This window comes from Oncorhynchus nerka, linkage group LG27 (genome assembly GCF_034236695.1).
Source record: "Oncorhynchus nerka isolate Pitt River linkage group LG27, Oner_Uvic_2.0, whole genome shotgun sequence".
NCBI classification, from domain to species: Eukaryota; Metazoa; Chordata; class Actinopteri; order Salmoniformes; family Salmonidae; genus Oncorhynchus; species Oncorhynchus nerka.
In genome coordinates, this window is record NC_088422.1 from 25,822,804 (window position 1) to 25,847,931 (window position 25,128).

At 41.9% G+C, this 25,128-nt stretch overlaps 1 protein-coding gene across 1 annotated transcript; it reads right to left on the reverse strand.

Annotated features, from left to right (window-relative positions):
* Nucleotides 1–4,384: 4,384 nt before the first annotated feature.
* LOC115111455 (steroidogenic factor 1-like) lies at nucleotides 4,385–24,221 on the reverse strand. Its single transcript, XM_029637507.2, has 7 exons — nucleotides 24,014–24,221; nucleotides 21,887–22,011; nucleotides 21,651–21,792; nucleotides 20,134–20,792; nucleotides 16,523–16,642; nucleotides 7,544–7,691; nucleotides 4,385–6,337 (listed from the first exon to the last, which is right to left on the reverse strand). The coding sequence occupies exons 1-7, from the start codon at nucleotides 24,033–24,035 to the stop codon at nucleotides 6,084–6,086; spliced, it is 1,470 nt and encodes a 489-aa protein (XP_029493367.1). The 5' UTR covers nucleotides 24,036–24,221; the 3' UTR covers nucleotides 4,385–6,083.
* Nucleotides 24,222–25,128: the final 907 nt, after the last annotated feature.

Consider the following 25,128-nt stretch of genomic DNA (forward strand, 5'->3'; position numbering starts at 1 on the left):
TATCTCAAAGTGCTGTACAGAAACCCAGCCTAAAACCCCAAACAGCAAGCAATGCAGGTGTAGAAGCACGATGGCTAGGAAAAACTCCCTAGACAGGCCAAAACCTAGGAAGAAACCTAGGTAGTCAGGTAGTCCTGGGGCATGGTCCTGGGGCTCAGGTCCTCCGAGAAAGAGAGATAAAGAGAGAATTAGAGAAAGCACACTTAAATTCACACAGGACACCGAATAGGACAGGAGAAGTACTCCAGATATAACAAACTGACCCTAGCCCCCCGACACAAACTACTGCAGCATAAATACTGGAGGCTGAGACAGGAGGGGTCAGGAGAAACTGTGGCCCCATCCGAGGACACCCCCGGACAGAGCCAAACATGAAGGATATAACCCCACCCACTTTGCCAAAGCACAGCCCCCACACCACTAAAGGGATATCTTCAACCACCAACTTACCATCCTGAGACAAGGCTGAGTACAGCCCACAAAGATCTCCGCCATGGCACAACCCAAGAGGGGGCGCCAACCCAGACAGGATGACCTGATCAGTGAATCAACCCACTCAGGTGACGCACCCCTTCCAGGGACGGCATGAGAGAGCCCCAGCAAGCCAGTGACTCAGCCCCTGTAATAGGGTTAGAGGCAGAGAATCCCAGTGGAAAGAGGGGAATCGGCCAGGCAGAGACAGCAAGGGCAGTTCGTTGCTCCAGAGCCTTTCCGTTCACCTTCCCACTCCTGGGCCAGACTACACTCAATCATAGGACCTGCTGAAGAGATGAGTCTTCAGTAAAGATTTAAAGGTTGAGACCGAGTTTGCGTCTCTGACATGGGTAGGCAGACCGTTCCATAAAAATGGAGCTCTATAGGAGAAAGCCCTGCCTCCAGCTGTTTGCTTAGAAATTCTAGGGACAATTAGGAGGCCTGCGTCTTGTGACCATAGCGTACGTGTAGGTATGTACGGCAGGACCAAATCAGAGAGATAGGTAGGAGCTTTATCCGGGTAGCCGGAAAGTAGAGCATTGCAGTAGTCTAACCTAGAAGTGAGAAAAGCATGGATTAATTTTTCTGCATCATTTTTGGACAGAAAGTTTCTGATTTTTGCAATCATCAGAAAGGAGAGAGGTGAAAGTTTGTCCTTTGATTTGCTGAATGTTTTCTCTTTTATGGCAAACACCTGATCGGTGGTGTGTGAGTGGCACTTGGGGTCCGATGTTGACAGTCAGAACAATAGGAAACATAATTTTCCTCAGTAGTTAGACAATCAGGCCGCTCATCCACTCAAACACCTGCTCCCACAGCTTGACTGTGTCACACAGCATGTATGCACACACACATACGCATTCACGCGCACACACACAGACAAACAGACACACACACACACACACGCAGGCACGCACCCACACACACTCAATCCACCCAATATGTTGTGTTGGGGCAATAATGAAGGTTTTACAAGGTCTAGTCTTTAGTTTTCTTTTTTGCAAAGAAAGAATAATCTATTATATTGGACATAATGTGTTGATAGAATAATACATTTTGTGTTACTTTTCTGTTACAACAGGCTGCTGATGGAATGTTTGGAATTGGACACAAAGGCACATTTATCATATAACCTGGTGGGAAGAAAGCGGAATTGCACAGTGGATACCACAAACAGATACATACAATAGATGCATCCTCTCTCATACAAATATTGTAGATGGTGTAAATAGACACACACTCAAAAACTGCACATATAGAATACACACACACACACACACACACACACACACACACACACACACACACACAGAGCGTGTGAAGCAGGAAGCGTTTTTTTAGGGCGACAGCTCCTCCTCCACCACAGTGTCCCATTCCCAGGGTCAGGAACCATCTGCTGTTTAGGAAATCGCTGTTCCAGAGAGGCAACACAACATTTGTCGTGTGCAATACAGACTTCAGTTTCATTCTCTTTTGCTGAGTGGCTTATCACACCTTCAGTCTTTTTTTTACAGTCATCTTTTTGTGTATGTGTCATTTTGGTTTTTACAGACATAACTAGACAGTAGACGTTACTGTTTTTACAGACATAACTAAACAGTAGACGTTACTGTTTTTACAGACATAACTAGACAGGAGACATGACTGTTTTTACAGACATAACTAGAAAGTAGACGTTACTGTTTTTACAGACATAACTAGAAAGTAGACGTTACTGTTTTTACAGACATAACTAGACAGTAGACATCACTGTTTTTACAGACATAACTAGACAGTAGACGTTACTGTTTTTACAGACATAACTAGACAGGAGACATGACTGTTTTTACAGACATAACTAGACAGGAGACATGACTGTTTTTACAGACATAACTAGACAGTAGACATTACTGTTTTTACAGACATAACTAGACAGTAGACGTTACTGTTTTTACAGACATAACTAGACAGTAGATGTTACTGTTTTTACAGACATAACTAGACAGTAGACATGACTGTTTTTACAGACATAACTAGACAGTAGACGTTACTGTTTTTACAGACATAACTAGACAGTAGACATGACTGTTTTTACAGACATAACTAGAAAGTAGACGTTACTGTTTTTACAGACATAACTAGACAGTAGACATGACTGTTTTTACAGACATAACTAGACAGTAGATGTTACTGTTTTTACAGACATAACTAGACAGTAGACATGACTGTTTTTACAGACATAACTAGACAGTAGACATGACTGTTTTTACAGACATAACTAGACAGTAGACGTTACTGTTTTTACAGACAACTAAACAGTAGACGTTACTGTTTTTACAGACATAACTAGACAGTAGACGTTACAGGTTTTACAGACATAACTAGACAGTAGATGTTATTGTTTTTACAGACATAACTAGACAGTAGACATGACTGTTTTTACAGACATAACTAGACAGTAGACGTAACTGTTTTTACAGACATAACTAAACAGTAGACGTTACTGTTTTTACAGACATAACTAAACAGTAGACATCACTGTAAACACTTTGAATCAAGGATTAAAGGCCTATACTACTGTAAGATATTATATGACCAGACAACAAGATTGTGTTGTCAGTGTGAGAATGTGGATAGTAGGATGACAGATCCTCTCATAGATCAACAGCATTATATAGTAGAGATATGCTGCTAACTCACTGTGCACTGTCTGGGCAGCTCATAAAGAGACTTTAAGAAGCCTATCACCTGTTGTACAGTACTGTATCACCAACCAACCACGATGTGTATTGGAGGCTGTGCTAGCTGCAGCTTGGCTATCTCCCCAAGCCTTTCCTCCCTCCCCTGCCCTGGCCTATCCTGCCTTACAACAAGCAACAGAAATCATGGCCTCTCCCTATCTCCACTGCAGGAAGGTGCACTCTGAACCAAGACACATTATTCAGTACAGCTCAAATGATCGCATGAAACTCTTTATTGTCCCAATAGAAGAATATGCTGGGCAAATATAATGTACATTATCGTTTGATATAATTTTATTTCTATACATATATTGTTATGAGATGGGGGAAGGTTATTGTTAGGACATAGACAAACACACTACCACACACTTCCACACCTCATCCCCAGGGGGCAGCAACAACCTGGTTCAAATGCTTAGCCAGGAAGTCTTGTGGAGCCTTATGAAGTGTTGATTGGGCACAGGTGCAAGGAAATGAGATTGAGACAGCTATTAGAGCCGTAAGGCTGATGTTTTTTCTTGGTAACCATGTGAGCCCTTTGTTTTGTTTAAAATCTTTTGCTTGGGAATGTTTTTAGTTTTTTTGCATATATTTATTTTTGTCACCTCTGAACAATCAAAAATCTGCTTGGACTGGCTAACCAAGAGGTCATGGAGGAGCTGGCCCTAGACCAAAGGTAAGGTTGCTGTCTTCTGGGTACATGTACATACAACACAGTCCTTATACTCTGATTTCTCACATAGGTGCACATCTTAAATCAGGTTATAGACCATGTAACTAGGACTAAGACCCCTAGACTTAGAGAGTGCAACAGTATTAGCAGGCTAGTCAATCGATTTTGTAACAATACATTGTAAGATTTGTATGAAAATGATAGCTTTTCCAAAACCCTTATACTTCGTTCCTTAAATGTATTGTTTAATTACTGTTAATGGCCTCCAATATTTGTGCTCATTGTAGCCATTGGCTGAAATGTACATTTACATATGTATTTGTGAAGTAGCACTGACTTGTCAGCCCAAAACCATAGACTTTCACATTAATATGAATTGCTTTGTCATGACTCATAAATTGCTACCACTATCCTGGATAGCCTCCAGAGTATTTGAAAAGAATGTATTATGTATATATGACCCCCATGGTCATTGAACAACAGCGGGATGGTTCAAAAGAAATGGACAGAACATAGGTAGCGCTTTACTTAATTGCATTTATTGATTTGATGCTATTACAATAAAATATATTTAAAGAAAAGTATGTTTTGATTGTTTCTGTTTGAAAAGCATTCATATTGCTGACAGAGGTAACCAAGTGGACCATCACAGACAGTTTGAGAATGAGATCTTAAACAGACCTCATCACTTCACCAAAACATCCAAGACTGGGACTGCACAGAATAAGGTGAAACTCAACAGAAGCAAAAGCAACATATAGAGAACCAATTACACAATGAGCATCTTCAACCTTAAGAAATAGAAAAGTATGTGTGGTGAAACATCTGAGCTTGATGTATTCCTCACTGTGGCATTTCTTTTCCTGCTTCACAATATAAATGCACTGTACAAAGAGGTACAGATGACAGTTATTTCAGTTAGGAAAAGGTCAATATATTCAGACAGACAGGCCAGGGTTATCTTAAGGCAGGTGTTCTGATTGTCTCCAAGAAGTGAAGTTAAAAGAGACAACCCTGCCATGTCTGTATGCGAGAGACAATTCAAACATGTTGCTTCATGTGTGCTATGTGCTGAAATTACGCAAACGGATATGTGGGTGTTACATGTTAGTCCTGCCATTTCTCAAGTACGATAAGTCTATTTTCTCTTTACACTTGAATCCAACTGGATTTCCCTAGATCTCTTTCCAATTTAGCTTAAAAAGCAACCATTCCATACATTGCCAATTGCATGTTTTCCTTCATTCTGCGAGTACAAAATGTCTGGAGCACATCCACAGTGCACGACCCCCTATCCTTGACCTGGCTCTGTAGTCCGGGTGGACAGAAGAAGCTAGAGGACTTATACAGTTAAGCTTACCAAGAACATTCATTTTTAACACATCTACTTAATAAGAGATTGCTTTCTTTGTTGTTCATTTTTCTGTCCACACACGTGGGTGTCTCTTTCTGGGGCCGTCCTCCATTAATCTGCTAATAAGAGACGACTGCAGCCAAAGATGGCTTTCATTCTCTCCCACACATCAGCGCCACATTCAGGGCTCTCTCCCTCCCTCTCTCTTACGCCATCTCTACCCCCTCCCTCTCTCTCCTCTGTATCACTCTCTTTCTATCACTTTAAGTCGATCTCTCATTGGGGTAACAGACAGTCATTAAACATAATATGAGTATGCAGATTTAATTCTTTAAACATATGTGTAGTTCATATATTAGTATATCAATATCTAATAGAAAAAAACTATATTGAACATAACATATTTTTCACATACCACATTTTTTGGTAAAGTTGGTGAGGAAAGGAATAAGTGCTCAAATAAATGTAGTGCTTCCACTATATTTGAAAGGCTAAGACATGTCTTAATGACGTGTTATAGGGCCTCTTTCATCTGAAAGAGGCCCTATAACTCTGATATAACGCGGATATAAGACCTCACTCTGCTGAATTCAACAAAATGTTACATTTATTACATACAGTATCATAGCATAGCTTTCTTTGTACATTTTATAAATATGTACATTTAAAGGACTGCCAAAACAATCAGTCAATAATCTGTTTACACACACCTTGGACAGAGGGGATACTCACGCATGCACGGACGTACACACACAAACACACAACTCATCTTCTCCTAGCTGTAATCATAAATCCCCTCTTTGCTTCCACACCATCGGTCCCACAGACAGTCTGCTGGTGTATAGTGATGGTAGCGTGGTGCTCATATACAGGCCTTCTTGGCATGCAGCATCTCAATGAGCAGGTTGTTGCAGGGCACCTCCCCACTCAGGTGTTTATAGCACAGGTAGTCCTCTGCCTGGGTGCTGAGGGCACGCAGCTCTGGCAGATGCAGCACCAGCTGGCTGAACTTGTCCAGATACAGGGGGTAGGTGCACACAGTGTACTCCAGCAGAGCCCCATTCACCTGCTCCTGAACACTCTCCACAAACACCTGGTTCTCCAACAGCTTCACATCTGGACAGGGACATAATAAAGAGATTTAGAGGGGATTCATTTACTCTGCAGATGTCACATAAATGGGAGAATATTGATATATTTATTTGAAACTGTTCCTCAAATCCCTGTGTTAAGGCTCAGCATCAGTTACTTGTTGAGATCAAGTGTAGGCCTAATCTTTAGCATTTAAATTGCAACAGTTTATTACTAATATTCCATTTCTGGTACATTGGATCTGTACACCGTGGGTTGGTTGTGGGTTGTGTGTGTGTGTGTGTGTGTGTGTGTATATGTGACAATAGCTAGACCCTATAAAGGACTTCTATTCAGCATCAGCTGAGTCCTGCCAGAAGAGCCATTCACACAGTAATTAAATATTTTGAATAATCTTTTCAAACCATTTAAGGGCATCTAAATTGCCCTGATAAACCGGACTCATTGATTGAAGGAGAGAGAGCAAGAGAATGAAACAGACAGCGGAGATGGGAAATATTTTCTGCATGTGACGAGTGCTCTCATTATTCTAAAGCCTTTTATTCCCAGCTCGCTGGCGCTAAATAGCAGTCGCTTAAGGGAATCTGGGCAACTGTCGTCAATACACACTCCATATGCAGAAGCCACAGCATGAATGTCAGTCAGATTATTGAATGATAGACCCATCCATTAAGGTTCCATTGAATGCTATTAAAGAATAATGGGTGAGGTTGTCTTCTTTGTTAATGTTGCCTTTTGACAAGGCCCTATATTGAATTATGAGTGTACCTGAAAATAAAGGACTGGTTCAGATAACAGTTGGAACCTTCTGGATAAAAAAACATAGATCAATGGCTGTGACTTTTCTATTTAAGATGCCATTTCTGCCTTTCAAAATAAATGGGACTTGTCAACTAAAACCTATTTCCAACAAAAAGTTTGAAAAAGTTATTTGCTCATTCTTAAGTACTACACATCACTGGGTTATACAAACCACAGCTACGATACAAACAAGTATGAAGTACCTCAAACCTAATGAAATTCAAATCTTTGAAAGACCATAGTAGTTTTCAAAGATGATTATTCCATTATTGAGCTAGCTGTAATGAGCTATACATGAGCTGTATGTATGCACGCATGACTGTAAGTCGCTTTGGATAAAAGTGTGTTATATTATATACATATTATAAGACTAATAATCACCGTCTAATGTGGAACAGCATACAGCGTATGTCCATGTGGTCTACTTACTGGGATTGAAGAGGAGGAGGAACTTGAGGCAGGCAACCTCTCTCCTGTCCACCTGCAGGGCTAGTAGCCTCCCAGCCAGCTCCTGTCCTCTCTGGACCAGGCCTGACAGACTCAAGCCCGCCTGTGACCCCACGGATGACAGATCCATCTGCAACACAACACAAAAGGACAACATGAAGTATTATTGTATATACAGGTTTTAAAGGCCAATTCCAGCACTTTTCAACATCATGTACATTTTCTCCAGCACCGAACCAGTGTCTGCATATGTAAAAACACCGCATTTCTACGATCTATGGTTAAAAAGTTAAGAAAGGTCCCAAAAAATGCTGCTGTGACAGGTAGCCTAGCGGTTAAGAGTGTCAGGCCAATAACCAAAAGGTTGCTGGTTCAAAACCCTGAGCCAACTAAATGAAATATCTGTTTATGTGCCCTTGAGCAAGGTACTTAACCCTAATTAGTCTGGATAAGAAACTCTGCTAAATGACTAAAATGTAAATATACATCAAAGGGTAGGATTAAAAGTAAGAAAAACGGTGATTTTCAAAACAGAGGGAGGGTATTTTCTTACTCCCTACATCACCGTAACTCTCATAGTGTTCGAAAATCACTGTTTTTAATGTCATGGGGTAGAACCTTGTAACTTCACATTTTTTGTAGAAATGTGCAGTTTTCACATATGTAGACACTGTTATTGTGCTGGAGATAATGAAAATGAGGTTGAAAAGTGGTGGTGTTGCAACTTGAATTACAGTACAGTATAGCTTCAGTACAGGTTCATAGATGCCATACATTGAGTCTGCAAATGAATGCGATTGGCATTTTATGTAACATATTGGACGTTAAATCCTCAAATTCCACAGTAGCTTCTAGAATGATACAGTGCAACTTTTAAGCTCCTCTTCCTTCTGTTCTCACAAACCTAGTACAGTTTGTAGATAAAAATGGCCAGTTTTCCATTGCAGTCTTTATGAGAAAAAAATAACTTGATTTAAACACGAGGCAAATAAATACCAGCGGCCATCTTTCACCTCTCCTCCCTAAACCCAGGAGTCAGTTACAAGCTGCAGAGACAAGCTGATGGCTGTTTTTTCCTTTTCTGTTCTGCATCTTCCAAACACAAGAACAAGAGCAGGCAGCAGAAAGTGTTCTCACTCCTTGAATTTGTTTAACTTTTTGTTGTGTTACAAATTGGGATTAAAATGGATTTCATTGTCTTTTTTTCTCAACGATCTACAACAAAGAGCTTTGCACACCTGGATTTTACAATATCTGCCCATTATTCTTTTTTAAACTCTTCAAGCTCCGTCAAGTTGGTTGTTTTTTATTTTATTTTTTATTTCACCTTTATTTAACCAGGTAGGCTAGTTGAGAACAAGTTCTCATTTGCAACTGCGACCTGGCCAAGATAAAGCATAGCAGTGTGAACAGACAACACAGAGTTACACATGGAGTAAACAATTAACAAGTCAATAACACAGTAGAAAAAAAAGGGGGAGTCTATATACAATGTGTGCAAAAGGCATGAGGTAGGCGAATAATTACAATTTTGCAGATTAACACTGGAGTGATAAATGTACAGGTAGAGATATTGGTGTGCAAAAGAGCAGAAAAGTAAATAAATAAAACAGTATGGGGATGAGGTAGGTGAAAATGGGTGGGCTATTTACCAATAGACTATGTACAGCTGCAGCGATCGGTTAGCTGCTCAGATAGCTGATGTTTGAAGTTGGTGAGGGAGATAAAAGTCTCCAACTTCAGCGATTTTTGCAATTCGTTCCAGTCACAGGCAGCAGAGTACTGGAACGAAAGGCGGCCGAATGAGGTGTTGGCTTTAGGGATGATCAATGAGATACACCTGCTGGAGCGCGTGCTACGGATGGGTGTTGCCATCGTGACCAGTGAACTGAGATAAGGCGGAGCTTTACCTAGCATGGACTTGTAGATGACCTGGAGCCAGTGGGTCTGGCGACGAATATGTAGCGAGGGCCAGCCAACTAGAGCATACAAGTCGCAGTGGTGGGTGGTATAAGGTGCTTTAGTGACAAAACGGATGGCACTGTGATAGAATGCATCCAGTTTGCTGAGTAGAGTGTTGGAAGCCATTTTGTAGATGACATCGCCGAAGTCGAGGATCGAGAGGATAGTCAGTTTTACTAGGGTAAGCTTGGCGGCGTGAGTGAAGGAGGATTTGATGCGGAATAGAAAGCCGACTCTTGATTTGATTTTCGATTGGAGATGTTTGATATGAGTCTGGAAGGAGAGTTTGCAGTCTAGCCAGACACCTAGGTACTTATAGATGTCCACATATTCAAGGTCGGAACCATCGAGGGTGGTGATGCTAGTCGGGCATGCAGGTGCAGGCAGTGATCGGTTGAAAAGCATGCATTTGGTTTTACTAGCGTTTAAGAGCAGTTGGAGGCCACGGAAGGAGTGTTGTATGGCATTGAAGCTCGTTTGGAGGTTAGATAGCACAGTGTCCAATGACGGGCCGAAAGTATATAGAATGGTGTCGTCTGCGTAGAGGTGGATCAGGGAATCGCCCGCAGCAAGAGCAACATCATTGATATATACAGAGAAAAGAGTCGGCCCGAGAATTGAACCCTGTGGCACCCCATAGAGACTGCCAGAGGACCGGACAGCATGCCCTCCGATTTGACACACTGAACTCTGTCTGCAAAGTAATTGGTGAACCAGGCAAGGCAGTCATCCAAAAAACCGAGGCTACTGAGTCTGCCGATAAGAATATGGTGATTGACAGAGTCGAAGGCCTTGGCAAGGTCGATGAAGACGGCTGCACAGTACTGTCTTTTATCGATGGCGGTTATGATATCGTATAGTACCTTGAGTGTGGCTGAGGTGCACCTGTGACCGGCTCGGAAACCAGATTGCACAGCGGAGAAGGTACGGTGGGATTCGAGATGGTCAGTGACCTGTTTGTTGACTTGGCTTTCGAAGACCTTAGATAGGCAGGGCAGGATGGATATAGGTCTGTAACAGTTTGGGTCCAGGGTGTCTCCCCCTTTGAAGAGGGGGACGACTGCGGCAGCTTTCCAATCCTTGGGGATCTCGGACGATATGAAAGAGAGGTTGAACAGGCTGGTAATAGGGGTTGCGACAATGGCGGCGGATAGTTTCAGAAATAGAGGGTCCAGATTGTCAAGCCCAGCTGATTTGTACGGGTCCAGGTTTTGGAGCTCTTTCAGAACATCTGCTATCTGGATTTGGGTAAAGGAGAACCTGGAGAGGCTTGGGCGAGGAGCTGCGGGGGGGGCGGAGCTGTTGGCCGAGGTTGGAGAAGCCAGGCGGAAGGCATGGCCAGCCGTTGAGAAATGCTTATTGAAGTTTTCGATAATCATGGATTTATCGGTGGTGACCGTGTTACCTAGCCTCAGTGCAGTGGGCAGCTGGGAGGAGGTGCTCTTGTTCTCCATGGACTTCACAGTGTCCCAGAACTTTTTGGAGTTGGAGCTACAGGATGCAAACTTCTGCCTGAAGAAGCTGGCCTTAGCTTTCCTGACTGACTGCGTGTATTGGTTCCTGACTTCCTGAACAGTTGCATATCACGGGGACTCTTCGATGCTATTGCAGTCCGCCACAGGATGTTTTTGTGCTGGTCGAGGGCAGTCAGGTCTGGAGTGAACCAAGGGCTGTATCTGTTCTTGGTTCTGCATTTTTTGAACGGAGCATGCTTATCTAAAATGGAGAGGAAGTTACTTTTAAAGAATGACCAGGCATCCTCAACTGACGGGATGAGGTCAATGTCCTTCCAGGATACCCGGGCCAGGTCGATTAGGAAGGCCTGCTCACAGAAGTGTTTTAGGGAGCGTTTGACAGTGATGAGGGGTGGTCGTTTGACTGCGGCTCCGTAGCGGATACAGGCGATGAGGCAGTGATCGCTGAGATCCTGGTTGAAGACAGCGGAGGTGTATTTGGAGGGCCAGTTGGTCAGGATGACGTCTATGAGGGTGCCCTTGTTTACAGAGTTAGGGTTGTACCTGATGGGTTCCTTGATGATTTGTGTGAGATTGAGGGCATCTAGCTTAGATTGTAGGACTGCCGGGGTGTTAAGCATATCCCAGTTTAGGTCACCTAACAGAACAAACTCTGAAGCTAGATGGGGGGCGATCAATTCACAAATGGTGTCCAGGGCACAGCTGGGAGCTGAGGGGGGTCGGTAGCAGGCTGCAACAGTGAGAGACTTATTTCTGGAGAGAGTAATTTTCAAAATTAGTAGTTCGAACTGTTTGGGTATGGACCTGGAAAGTATGACATTACTTTGCAGGCTATCTCTGCAGTAGACTGCAACTCCTCCCCCTTTGGCAGTTCTATCTTGACGGAAGATGTTATAGTTGGGTATGGAAATCTCTGAATTTTTGGTGGCCAGACACAGCAAGGACATCAGGGTTAGCAGAGTGTGCTAAAGCAGTGAGTAAAAGCAGTGAGTAAAACAAACTTAGGGAGGAGGCTTCTGATGTTGTTGATCATTGCTAGACATCCATTTTCAAGCCTTGCCATACATTTTCAAGCTGATTTAAATCAAAACTGTAACTATGCCACTCAGGAACATTCAATGTCATCTTGATAAGCAAATCTGATGCATATTTGGCCTTGAGTTTGAGGCTATTGTCCTGCTGAAGGGTGAATTTGTCTCTCGGTGTCTGTAGGAAAGCAGACTGAACCAGGTTCCTAGGTTCCTAGGATTTTCCCTATGATTGTAGCTGTATTCCATTTATTTTCATCCTAAAAAAATCCCTAGTCCTTGCTGATGACGAACTGATCCAAACCATGATGCAGCCACCACCATACCTGAAAATATGAATGGTGGTACTCAGTGATGTGTTGTGTTGGATTTGTCCCCCAAAAATTGCTAACAGGTTTTTGAATATTTGCACTCTTTACAGACTTCCTTCTTTTAACTCTGTCATTTAGGTTAGTATTGTTTAGTAACTGCAATGTTGTTGATCCGTCCTCAGTTTTCTCCTATCACAGCCTTTAAAGTCTGTAACTGTTTTAAAGTCACCTCATGTTTTCCTTCCTTTCCGGCAAATGAGTAAGGAAAGACGCCTGTATCTTTGTAATGACTGGGTGTATTGATAGATCATCCAAAGTATAATTGATAACTTCACCATGCTCAAAGTGATATTCAGTGTCTGCTTTTATTTTTGTACCAATCTACCAATAGGTGCCATTCTTTGCAAGACATTGGAAAACCTCCCTGGTCTTTGTAGTTGAATCTGCGCTTGAAATCCACTACTTGACTCAGGGACCTTACAGATAATTGTACGTGTGGGGTACAGAGATGGGGAATGATTCCAAAATCATGTTAACCTCTATTATTGCACATAGATTTAGTCCATGCAACTTATTATGTGACTTGTTATGCACATGTTTATTCTTGAACGTATGTAGGCTTTCCATACATAACAAAGGTGTTGAATACTTATTGACTCAAGACATTTCAGCTTTAAATGTTTTATCAATTTATAAACATTTTAACATCAACAAAAAAATCCACTTTGACATTGAAGGGTATTGTGTGTAAATCAGTGGCACAAAATCTCAATCCATCATAAATTCAGGCTGTAACACATCAGAATGTGGAAAAAGTCAAAGGGTGTGAAAACTTTCTGAAGGCAATACACTGACCATACAAACATTAGGAACACCTTCCTAATATTGAGTTGCACCCCCTTTTGACCTCAGAACACTCAATTCGTCGGGGCATCAAATCAGATTAAATTGTATTTGTCACATGCGCCGAATACAACAGGAGACGACCTTACAGTGAAATGCTTACTTACAGGCCCTTATCCATCAATTAAGTTTCAAGAAAATACCAACAAAAAAAGTAAGAGATAAAAATAACAAATAATTAAAATGCAGCAGTAAATAACAATAGTGGGGGTACAATAAAGGGGGTACAGGTACAGAGTCAACATGCAGGGTCACTGGTGTCGAGGTAATTGAGGTAATATGTACATGTAGGAAGAGTTATTAAAGTGACTATGCATAGATAATAACAGAGAGTAGCAGCAGCATAGAAGATGGGATGGGAGGATCCAGTTGCAGAGGGATGTGTTTATTCCCAGGTTCCTTAGCTTAGTGATGAGCTTTGAGGGCACTATGGTTTTGAACACTGAGCTGTAGTCAATGAATAGCATTCTCACATAGGTGTTCAGTCCAGATGTGAAAGGGCAGTGTGGAGTGCAATAGAGATTGCATCATCTTTGGATCTGTTGGTTCGGTATGCAAATTGGAGTGGGTCTAGGGTTTCTGGGATAATGGCGTTGATATGAGCCATGACCAGCCTTTCAAAGCATTTCATGACTACAGATGTGAGTGCTACGGGTTGGTAGTCATTTAAGCAGGTTACCTTAGTGTTCTTGGGCACAGGGACTATGGTGGTCGGCTTGAAACATGTTGGTATTGCAGACTCAGACAGGGAGAGGTTGAAAACGTCAATGAAGAGACTTGCCATTTAGTCAGCGCATGCTCGGAGTACACGTCCTGGTAATCCGTCTGGTCCTGTGGCCTTGTGCATATTGACCTGTTTAAAGGTCTTACTCACATCGGCTGCAGAGAGCGTGGTCACACAGTCATCCGGAACAGCTGATTCTCTCATGCATGTTTCAGTGTTACTTGCCTCGAAGTGAGCATAGAAGTTATTTAGCTCATCTGGTAGGCTTGTGTCATTGGGCAGCTCTCGGCTGTGCTTCCCTTTGTAGTCTGTACTAGCTTGCAAGCCCTGCCACATCAGGCGAGCGTTGGAGCCGGTGTAGTACGATTCGATCTTAGTCCTGTATTGACGCTTTGCCTGTTTGATGATTCGTCGGAGGGCATAGCGGGATTTCTTATAAGCTTCCAGGTTAGAGTCCCGCTCCTTGATAGTGACAGCTCTACCCTTTAGCTCAGTGCGAATGTTGCCTGTAATCCATGGCTTCTGGTTGGGGTATGTACGTACAGTCACTATAGGGACGACGTCCTCGATGCACTTATTGATAAAACCAGTGACTGACGTGGTGTACTCCTCAATGCCATCATAAAAATCCCGGAACATATCCAGTCTGTGCTTGCAAAACAGTCCTGTAGCTTAGCATCTGCTTCATCTGACCACTTTTTTATAGAGAGAGTCACTGGTGCTTCCTGCTTTAATTTTTGCTGGTAAGAAAGAATCAGGAGGATAGAATTATGGCCAGATTTGCCAAATGGAGGGGGAGGGAGAGCTTTGTACGCATCCCTATGTGTGGAGTAAAGGTGGTCTAGAATGTATTTCCCTCTGGTTGCACATTTAACATGCTGATAGAAATTAGGTAAAACTGATTTAAGTTTCCCTGCATTAAAGTCCCCGGCCACTAGGAGCGGTGCTTCTGGGTGAGCGTTTCCTGTTTGCTTATGGCAGTATACAGCTCATTGAGTGCGGTTTTAGTGCCAGCATCGGTCCGTGGTGGTATGTAACAGCTACAAAAAATACAGATGAAAAGTCTCTAGGTAGATAGTGTGGTCTACGGCTTATCATGGGACACTCTACCTCAGGCGAGCAAAACCTTGAGACTTCCTTAGATATTGTGCACCAGCTGTTGTTTACATATATGCATAGGCCCCCGCCCCCCGTGTCTTACCAGAGGCTGCTGTTCTATCCTGCAGATAGAGTGTATAACCCGCCAGCTGTATGTTCTTAATGTCGTCATTCAACCACAACTCGGTGAAACATAAGATATTGCCGTTTTTAATGTCCCGTTGGTAGGATATACGTGCTTTCAGTTCGTCCCATTTATTTTCCAGCGATTGAACGTTAGCTAGCAGGACGGAAGGCAAAGGCAGATTAGGCACTCGTCACCTGATCCTCACAAGGCACCCTGATCTTTTTCCGCAAAATCTCTGTTTCCTTCTCCGGCAAATGACGGGGATCTGAGCATGGTCGGGTGTCTGAAGAAAATCCCTCCCATCCGACTCATTGAAGAAAAACTCTTCGTTAATCTGAGGTGAGTAATCACAGTTCTGATGTCCTGAAGCTCTGTTCAGTCTTAATAGACAGTAGCAGCAACATTATGTAAAATACAAGTTACGAACAAAGTGAAAAAAACAAACAAAATAGCATGGTTGGTTAAAAGCCTGGCAGCCATCCCCTCCGGCGCCATCTTCAGATGAACTCTACAAGGTGTTGAAAGCGTTCCACAGGGCTGCTGGCCCATGTCAACTCCAATGCATCCCACAGTTGTGTCAAGTTGGCTGGATGTCCTTTGGGGGTGGACCATCAATGATACAAACGGAAAACTATTGAGTGTGAAAAACCCAGCAGCGTTGCAGTTCTTGACATACTCAAACCGGTGCACCTGACACTTACTACTATATCCCGTTCAAAGGCACTTAAATCTTCTGTCTTGTACATTCACCATCTGAATAGCACACCTATACAATTCATGTCTCATTTGTTTCAAGGCTTAAAAATCCTTATTTAACTTGTCTCCTCCCCTTCATGTACACCGGTTGAACTGGATTTAACAAGTGACATCAATAAGGGATCATACAGTAGCTTTTACCTGGATTCACCTGGTCAGTCTTTGCCATGGAAAGAGCAGGTGTTCTTAATGTTTTGTACACTCAGTGTAGTCCCACTTTATATTATGTCACTAAAATAATGTGTGGTAATTCCACTGGTACAGTGTAATAACAGTAATTACTGTGTAGATACACATTACTGCAACAACAAAGAAAAAAACCTATTGCTATCCATGGAGGTTGTGTATCTGTAATGACTACATGATGAATGTGTGTGTGTGTGTGTGTGTGCGTGCGTGCGTGCGTGCGTGCGTGCGTGCGTGCGTGCGTGCGTGCGTGAGTGAGTGAGTGAGTGCGTGCGTGCGTGTGCGTGCGTGCGTGCGTGCGTGCGTGCGTGTGTGAGTGAGTGTATGTATGTCTGGTATTCATGAATGTATGTTTGTATTAATTTTATGTTGGAACTGCAAGGCTGCTTACCTCCTGGCCAGTAACCAGCAGCAGGCTGCTCTCCTTCCCATGTTGCACTTGTCTGAAGACATGGTCCAGGACCAGCAGCTCAGACCAGCAGTTGTGAAGAAGCTTCATCTGGTCCCCCACCTTAAAGTAGAATCAGAAAACAACAGGTCACATCAAAGCTCAAACTCATTCCACACAGCTGGCCAAGCATAGGAATAGTGGAGAACCAATCTAATGTCAAACCCAATGTCAAATAAAACAGCCTACACTGATATTAAAATCTCAAGCAGGCATCAATCTAACATTAACCCCCTTAAAAGCTATCATCCACATGGGATAGCGTGGTCCCACCTGAAACACACATAGCTACATGGACAGATAAATGGGGTGACCATAAAACCAAGAGAGGAAGATCAGGGGCCTTGTGCCATATTTCCAGCATCTGGGGCTGGTGTCAATGTCTCGCGCATCATCACCTTGTATTTACGAGCCACAGAGATGACCTCTCCCACCTCCTCACCGCTCCCTGTCCTCCCTGTCCTTCGTCACCTCCCTTGCCCCCGCCCAACAGGGGGGGGCGGGGTTGATTGGATGCTCCTCAATGCTAGCACATATTACCCTGGGTGCCGAAGGACAACACTGTCAGTAATTCTGCAGCTGGTGACACAGAGTGTTCCTGAAGCCCCCAAATAGCACCAGGACACACATTCATCTGGCATGGGGATGACAGAATTACTACCCCTTCAATGGAACTATATATCTGTCTAGAGGAGGAGTCCAATCTTGCTCCCAGTCAGAGCTACAGGACCAACACACAACATCTTGATTCATCATACAGTACCTCTTCTCAAGGAGGATTCAGCACACAGACACAACATTTCACACACACACACTCACATACACACAGTGAACGTTCAGTCAAGGAACATTCAGTCTTGTCCCCCCTGGCTGGCAGAAACAGGGAAGCATAAACCTGCCTCACTCAGTGCCATTACATAACTGTCAGAATTTGGCTTTGAGACCAATACAGATGTTTTGGAGATCAGACAGACAGGTCTAAAACCATCGAACAATAAATATATATCTTTCTTTTCATCAACATTTAGTAAAGGGCTGCTATAATGCACCAACCCTGCATGCACGTAATGGTGTTTGATCAAATGCTACAGGTATGTCAATGTCAGATACTGTATGTAAAAACTCAAGTAAACGGGCAGCTTCTGACACAAACATACTGGCAATGCCCAAGGTAAATTTAGCAGATGATAGCTCAATTTTTCCTGTGCAAATATGAACAATGAGAGACAAAATACTGGGCTGTGGAGAGAGAACTGACATTCCCCTGTTATCGTCTGGATGGAATGTAATTACTCAGAGAGATAGCTCTTTCTGCAGGAGGCTCTCTCTCTCCTGGCAAACATCCACTGCTTTGTGCTCGCCTCGCCTCACACTGTTCACGTCTACAACCTCACAATTGGTTGCAATTTAGCCAGGATACATCAGAGGTACGTAACATGACTGAAATCCATGCAGTTCAAATTTTACTGTTGGCTTTGCACGATCAACATGCCGGAGGCAACACTAAAGTGGCTCTCCAATTTTCCATAATCATAATCCCATAGCTAGATTATATTACACACGATTACATCAAATAATATATGCTGGCCATTTTCTCATATTGTATTTAAAACAAAACCCCATCACTCTCATTTATGCTATTTTTCAGGCTGTTGTTTATCCAGGGGCAGAATCCTCCTCCCCAGTCAGGTCTAACTCCATAGTACTGATGATGCTGCCATAACTACTACTGGCCACTGATCACTGCATCAGATCATTGGTCCTCAGAGGCATATAGGCCCACCGATTATAAAATAACCCAGTTAAAAGAGTAAAGTGAAGAATGGGACCACTGTGTGTGTCCCCATGACACAGTCCTTACATAGATACTATGTTCCTATCTCACCACACAATGGACTCGCTGTCTCACAGATAAGGCTAACAGACAAATAACAATAATGTGACAAAAAGTTGCTTCTAAATACAGTCAATTCAGATGGGTGCTAAATATTTTTTGAATAATAAATGTCAAAGAGCAAACAATCTATTAGTAGGTTCCCGTTGCCAGCCATTCTCTGGTCGATGGCAGCATCAATAAAATGAATAGCATAGTGAGCATTGAGCAATATCACTGGTCAGCCTTCATCAACACCAGCATGCACTGTCTCCTTTAGGCCACCTATCTGTAACATGCCCAGAGGCCCATACTACCAATCAGGTTTGAGGAGTTATCGAGGTAACGTTGGTCAACCCTGAGTTCATCTCGGGATAACCGGTACCACGAAAGTGGCTAACCTTTTAACCAGGTACATTTCTATGGCAACGAATCCTCAGAACTAACCTGCAGGTTAACTCAGAGCTTACTCTATGTATCCTGAATGAAGTGGCTGAGCCGCGAGTTGAGGACCAATGAAATCAGATTCCCTCCCTTTCGCAAAGATTGAGTCATCATCCCCTTCATATTTTTTGTTCTTTATTTACAATGTTAATTTAAAAATACCTATCACATTACACATTTAGTAATGAAGGAACGCATTTCAAACATCACGCACCGTAAAACGTTTGTAGTTATGACTTAATAGAATTCTTTTATAGATGGGAGTGGGGGAAATGTTGCTTGTGCACACCAAAGCCGCTATTAATGATAAGTAATCAAATAAAGACGGCCCTTCTAAAAGCCTATTTCACACCATAGCCTGCTGAATATGCTACATAAATTGTATTTCATTTTGATTTCTACACAAATTCAAATGTGGCACTGACTCGCCCATGGATTGTTGCTACAGCACTGTCTCCATGAAGAGTTCTGCATTCGACTAGCCACGTGGCAGATGAGCAATATCCACCGTCGTAGAATACAGATGAAGCCTTAGATGGAATGTGAAGCTAACTGAAGCTGGCTAGCTTCAGAAAACCCTGAGTAGATCTAGCTTCCTTCGTAGTTTACCCCTCTGGTCAGTCACCACAGTGTCAAACAACAGTATTGATTTCACTCTCCTCTTGGGGCCGGGGAGTAACATTTGACTGGAGCCATAACTCACGCTGTACAAGTATGACACACCTCAATTACACCCTTCAGTTGACAAAGAGACTCAATGTACAAGGCCTATCTGACATGGACAGTGATGCATCTCAAATCATTACCCAGAGGGAGATACACCGGGTTACGATGTCACCTCTTTAACTGCTGCTCTATTTGAGGACCCCCAACAGAAACAAGGAGGGACAGAAACAATGATAATCATCTGTCATAGGAAATCTAACATTTTTACACAGGCCTTTGTTCTTTACTGCCATAATGGGTGTGTGTGTGTGTGTGTGTGTGTGTGTGTGTGTGTGTGTGTGTGTGTGTGTGTGTGTGTGTGCAGGGTTACAGAAATAGGATCAAGAAACATTAAGATATCAAAGCTAAAATTGTTTATCTTCAATATTCTTGATATCACTTATGAATGAAGTGGAATAATAAGATCATCACAATGATAAGATATGATACTGTGATCATTATTCTAAGAATAATTTCTAAATGTGCATGTCTCTCCTATCATTTCTGTGTGGACAGGGTCTGGGATGCTTACCTTGAGCTCCTTGAAGAAGATGCAGCTCCTGGCCCACTCCACTATGGAGAACAGAGTCTGGTCGGCCATGCGACACATGAGGCTGAAGGTGCTGAGCCTGTCCTGCCGGCCCCGGCCACTCTGCTCCTGCTGCAGGAAGGCCATGATCTTACTCTGCACCTGCATCTCATCTGGGTCGCAGCGCAGCAGCTCTAGCACCAGGGGGGAGAGGGGGGGAGGCTGTGGGGAGCCTCCGGGGGGGTACACATCCGGAAAGGGGTACCCCACCTGAGACTCTGGGGAGCTTGTGTGGTGGTCAGAGTACTCAGACTTGATGGCCCTGCTGGGGAATGCTGTGCACAGGTACTGGGTAGGCAAGGGTCCATGGGGCTGCATGGCCACCCCCAGCGAGGAGGGTCCGTAGAGGCTGGCCTCATAGTCTGTGGGGGTGATGGAGGCTGGGATGGAGGGCATGAGGCCTTTGGGGAGGGATGGGAGGCTGTGCAGGGTGCCAGTGAAGCCATAGTTAGTCTGTACAGGGGAGAGCTGTGGAGGAGCAGACTCCAGCTTGAAGCCCGTGGAACGGATCAAAGCCTTCTTCTGCTGCTTCATGGCTCTGTCCCGCTTGTACATGGGGCCAAACTTATTCCTGCCCCCACGCATGCGGTCTGCACGCACAGCTGTCACAGAAAGAGACAAGGAGTGGGGAAACAGAACTATGTCAACCACAGTGGGTCTTTATATGGAAATTGTTACTATGCTACTATAGCGAGAAGGATATCATGGTAAAATGCTCCTCGTGAAAATGTATTATTTATTATTATTTTATTATTCAAATATATATCATTGCTAATACAGCACAGGAAAAGTGCACAGGAAAATAGCCTAATTTATGTGTTTGGCAGTTTCCTGAACCAAGTTTTGGGAAAAGCAATGTAAAAACAACATCATACTACTTTATTCTATTACACAATTCTCTTTTTGACATTTTACTGTACACAACATGTGCTATTGCCTTTGCAATTACACAATGGTACCGTGTTGATGTAAATATTAAGTATCCTTTTAAAACCACAGCGAGAAGCCCAGAGTCGTATTAGCAAATCAAGAATGTGTAATTTCTCCGCGGAAACAGGTGCTTAATTTTCGCATCACAGCCTGGGTGGGAATCACTGATGTGCTCCGCGCTCTGGCCACATCATGTTTTTGCGTCCCATAAAACCACGGACGCTAAACTTCTCTTCTCTGTATATTGTCTGTCCCTAATTCAAAACAAAGCTACCACTACAACTTTTGCGAAAATATTTAACAATTCAGAAGCAACTGATACTAAGACATTAGGCTATTGCATCCCTTGCATCCCTATGCTGGACATATTTCGGGCATATAGCAAATTATAACAAATGCATATAGATTCAATCATATTCAAATGAAAAAAATATGCCAAAACATTAAAGGCTTATTTTTTTCTGGACAATAAGGTTGAAATCCACTCAATGATAATGTGAAATGAAGGGGTGAGATGAAGAGAACCATACCTTCTAATCTCATGCCAACATCGAGGCATTTCTGGAATCGGCAGCAGGGACATCTCTTCCGCTGTGTTTTGTCTATTTTACACTCCTGGTTTTCTGCACAAGTGTACCTCTTCTTGTTTTGGACTGTCCTCTTGAAGAAGCCCTGGAGAAAATATCTATCCTACATTAGTTTGATGAGCCACAATACCCACAAAGGAAAGGACATTGAAAAAAGGAGTAATTCCAAATGAAAATACCTTACAACTTTCACATGTAAGGAGTCCATAGTGGTATCCTGAGACCTTATCTCCACAAACAGGACACAATTCTTCCAAATCTTCATCATAGTTGTAGTCCATTACGCCTACCATCAATGGGACGCCTGGTTCGCAAATAAAAGCACGGGTCAAGAAAAACGAATAAAGCAGGGATGTAACGAATAAATTAATTCAAATAATGTACAGTTTCTTAATCAAATTCATTTACGGCCCTTGACAAATTTGAAAATGCAGTACGAAATTGTAGGATTCTGTGCAGCTGTGAAATAATATCTGCTTTAAATCAAACTTACAAAAGGCTTAAAACCTAATATATATATATATAGTTTCGCTAATAATAATCTTAATGTGGGTTAATATATATATTGCGAAAAATAGAAAAATAAATGTATTTCCACAATAAATATGTTAGATTGATGATACGGTGAGAGCTGATTGACAATAGTTTCAGTCTATTTCACAAAAATAAGACCGACGATTCCATAATGCATGGAAGCAAACAAAAAAACATTGATATTTACGATTGATTAAAATCCAATGTAAAACCTTTTAAAAAATAAATATGATAAGATTGGCAAATGTTTAAACGGATTCGACCAAATATGACCTGTATTGGTTGATTACCTTTATCGCCCCCTTCTTCCAAGTGGTTATTCCTATTAATCAAGAAATGCCTCAAACTAGGATAGAATAACGCGTTTTATAATCCACACCTACAACACGGTCGACGCGCGCTTCGACGCGAGCACATGTCCTTTACTCAGGGCTCTCTCACCTTCTACTGGGAGGTTGGCCAAAGAGCGGTGGATGCGACCACCTATCTTGAGAAGACAACCTATGTGTGGTACAGTACACCCTTTCTTGCAACATAATAAACGGAGATGTCCCATTTTAAGGAGAATGTCTTTAACCAAAACAGTGTCAAATAGGAACGTAGGATCATCGAAAGTGATAATAGCCTATCCATTATTATGATTATTAATACTGTTATGATTATTATTATTATTGTTATTGTCGTTGTTATTATTATTACTGCTATTATAGCATAGTTAGGCTATAACGATTGTTATTACATTTTTGTTATTATTCGTTGTTTGTTGTTATCGATATTATCATAATCATCAGTCGTTTTTGTTATCGTAATTAAGATCCAGAGTTAGTTTTAATTCTGTGACTAAGTTATGACTTTAGGCCATATGAATGTGAACAGCAATAACTTAAACAAGAAATTAGTAGACCTATAGCTTACGAATCAACGGTCCTTTGGCGTAATTATTTCACATTTAGTCCTTGCTCTTTTTTATAATCATTTTTCATGAATCAATAGACTCGATCTATAATAGGAAACGCAGACCCAATGCATGAGTTAATTATATTCCAAGGCCGTTTAAACAATAGCCTACATTTCGACAAGGGGTGTTAGGCTAACTAGCTTTTATAATTATTTTTGACAAAATAGGAAGATAATATCCAATAAGTAGGATTAATTGTTTTGTTTTTCTATAGGCTATTTTGTAGAATTCATTTCGATTCACTACTTCACATTGGACTATATTTGCTGTTTTGGCAATTACTTTAGATGCAAACGGCTTAAAAAATATCTATAGCTACTCTATACCTCAAGGTCAGACATCAAGGGGAAGCATTTCATTTAGTACCATTTTCATTTCAAATGCAGAATAAAACTGTCTTTTTTTCTTATTATTTCCCTTTTTCTTATTATTTCCTTTATTCTCCCCCCAAAACAGTTTGCAAGGAGAAATAGTTTGGAACCTATTGAATAGCTATTCCTTGAATAGACTGCTGAATATGTCAGGTTCATATAATATTTGTCTTGCAATATGGTTAAAGGCTTCGACATAAACAAATGAAATGCAGACTGAATATCTTTATTTAAATGTTGATCTATCTGCTTACTAAATTATTTTAAATAGGCTATTCTATATGAACGTGCAACAACAAAATAGAGGCATATTACAAAATAAAAGATTGCATAAGCCTACAGTATCTGTGGGTTTACAAATAGCAAATAACTAAAAGTTCATGTAGGCATATCCGAAGCTTCAGACAATTCTACACATTCCGATAGCGGATTTGTTTACTTACCTTGTGCCTTTTCTCCCAACATGGTATTACCTATGAGGCAGGCTAGACGTCGACGACAATAAAACCTATTAAAGAAGATGCTGCAAAACTTTGACCACTTTGTATGTCATATACAATCCGAATCTGCAATACAAATTCGTAGCCTAATAAACAAATAATTCAGGATAATGGTGATCTCCACGAATAACTGCAGTCATTTCCAGCGTTCTCTTTGCTTTTCTTTCTTTATCAAATAGCAAAAAAGTTACTAAAGTTCTTATTGGACATCGTCATGTGACGACCACGGAAACGATGATGCGCCCTTTTTCCCATCCAAGCATGCAGATAATAACTGAGATGCACATATACATGAGTAGACAGACACACAGTGTATCGTATGCGTCTGTTATGGCAAATTTATTTGTAAAAAATATAGCAGATTTCAAACATTTATATTATTCATCACTGATAGGCCTGTTATGCTTTCAGTACTCATATTGTAAGACACAATGCATTTGGAAGAAATGTATGTAAAACAATCAGAAAACAGTTACTTTTGATTTACATGTCATATATATTTCATGCATGACATTTCAGACATTTTTCTGAGAGATTATTCCAGTATCAGTACCTGAGAGGATGTACCTGCATGGTCCCTGCAGGAATGAGCTCTATGAGAAAAATGTCAGTTAAAAACGTCTGTTGTCACAAGGACTCTCTATCCGTATGATATATCTGTTCTTAACCACTGTGTATGCCAGTTCAATAAACTCATGTCATTATTCATGGAAACTGGCATACTGTGGCTATGAGACGAGAGGTCTTCAGTTGTATAAAATGTGTATTCAATATGCAGTACCAGTGAAAAGTTTGGACACACCTACTCATTCAATGGGTTTTCTGTATTCTTACTATTTTCTATTTTCTATGAAATAACACATAAGGAAATATGTAGTAACCAAAGAAGTGTTAAACAAATTAAAACATATTTTATATTTGAGATTCTTCAATGTAGCCACCCTTTGCCTTGATGACAGCTTTGCACACTCTTGGCATTCTCTCAACCAGCTTCATGAGGTAGTCACCTGGAATGCATTTCAATTAACAGGTGTGCCTTGTTAAAAGTTAATTTGTGG

Coding starts and splice junctions, on each gene's coding strand:
- LOC115111455 (XM_029637507.2), bottom strand. CDS start 24,035: ATGTTGGGAGAAAAGGCACAAG. Junction 21,793..21,886: donor TTACATGTGAAAGTTGTAAG/GTATTTTCATTT, acceptor TATTTTCTCCAG/GGCTTCTTCAAGAGGACAGT. Junction 7,692..16,522: donor TGCTGGTTACTGGCCAGGAG/GTAAGCAGCCTT, acceptor GTTGTGTTGCAG/ATGGATCTGTCATCCGTGGG.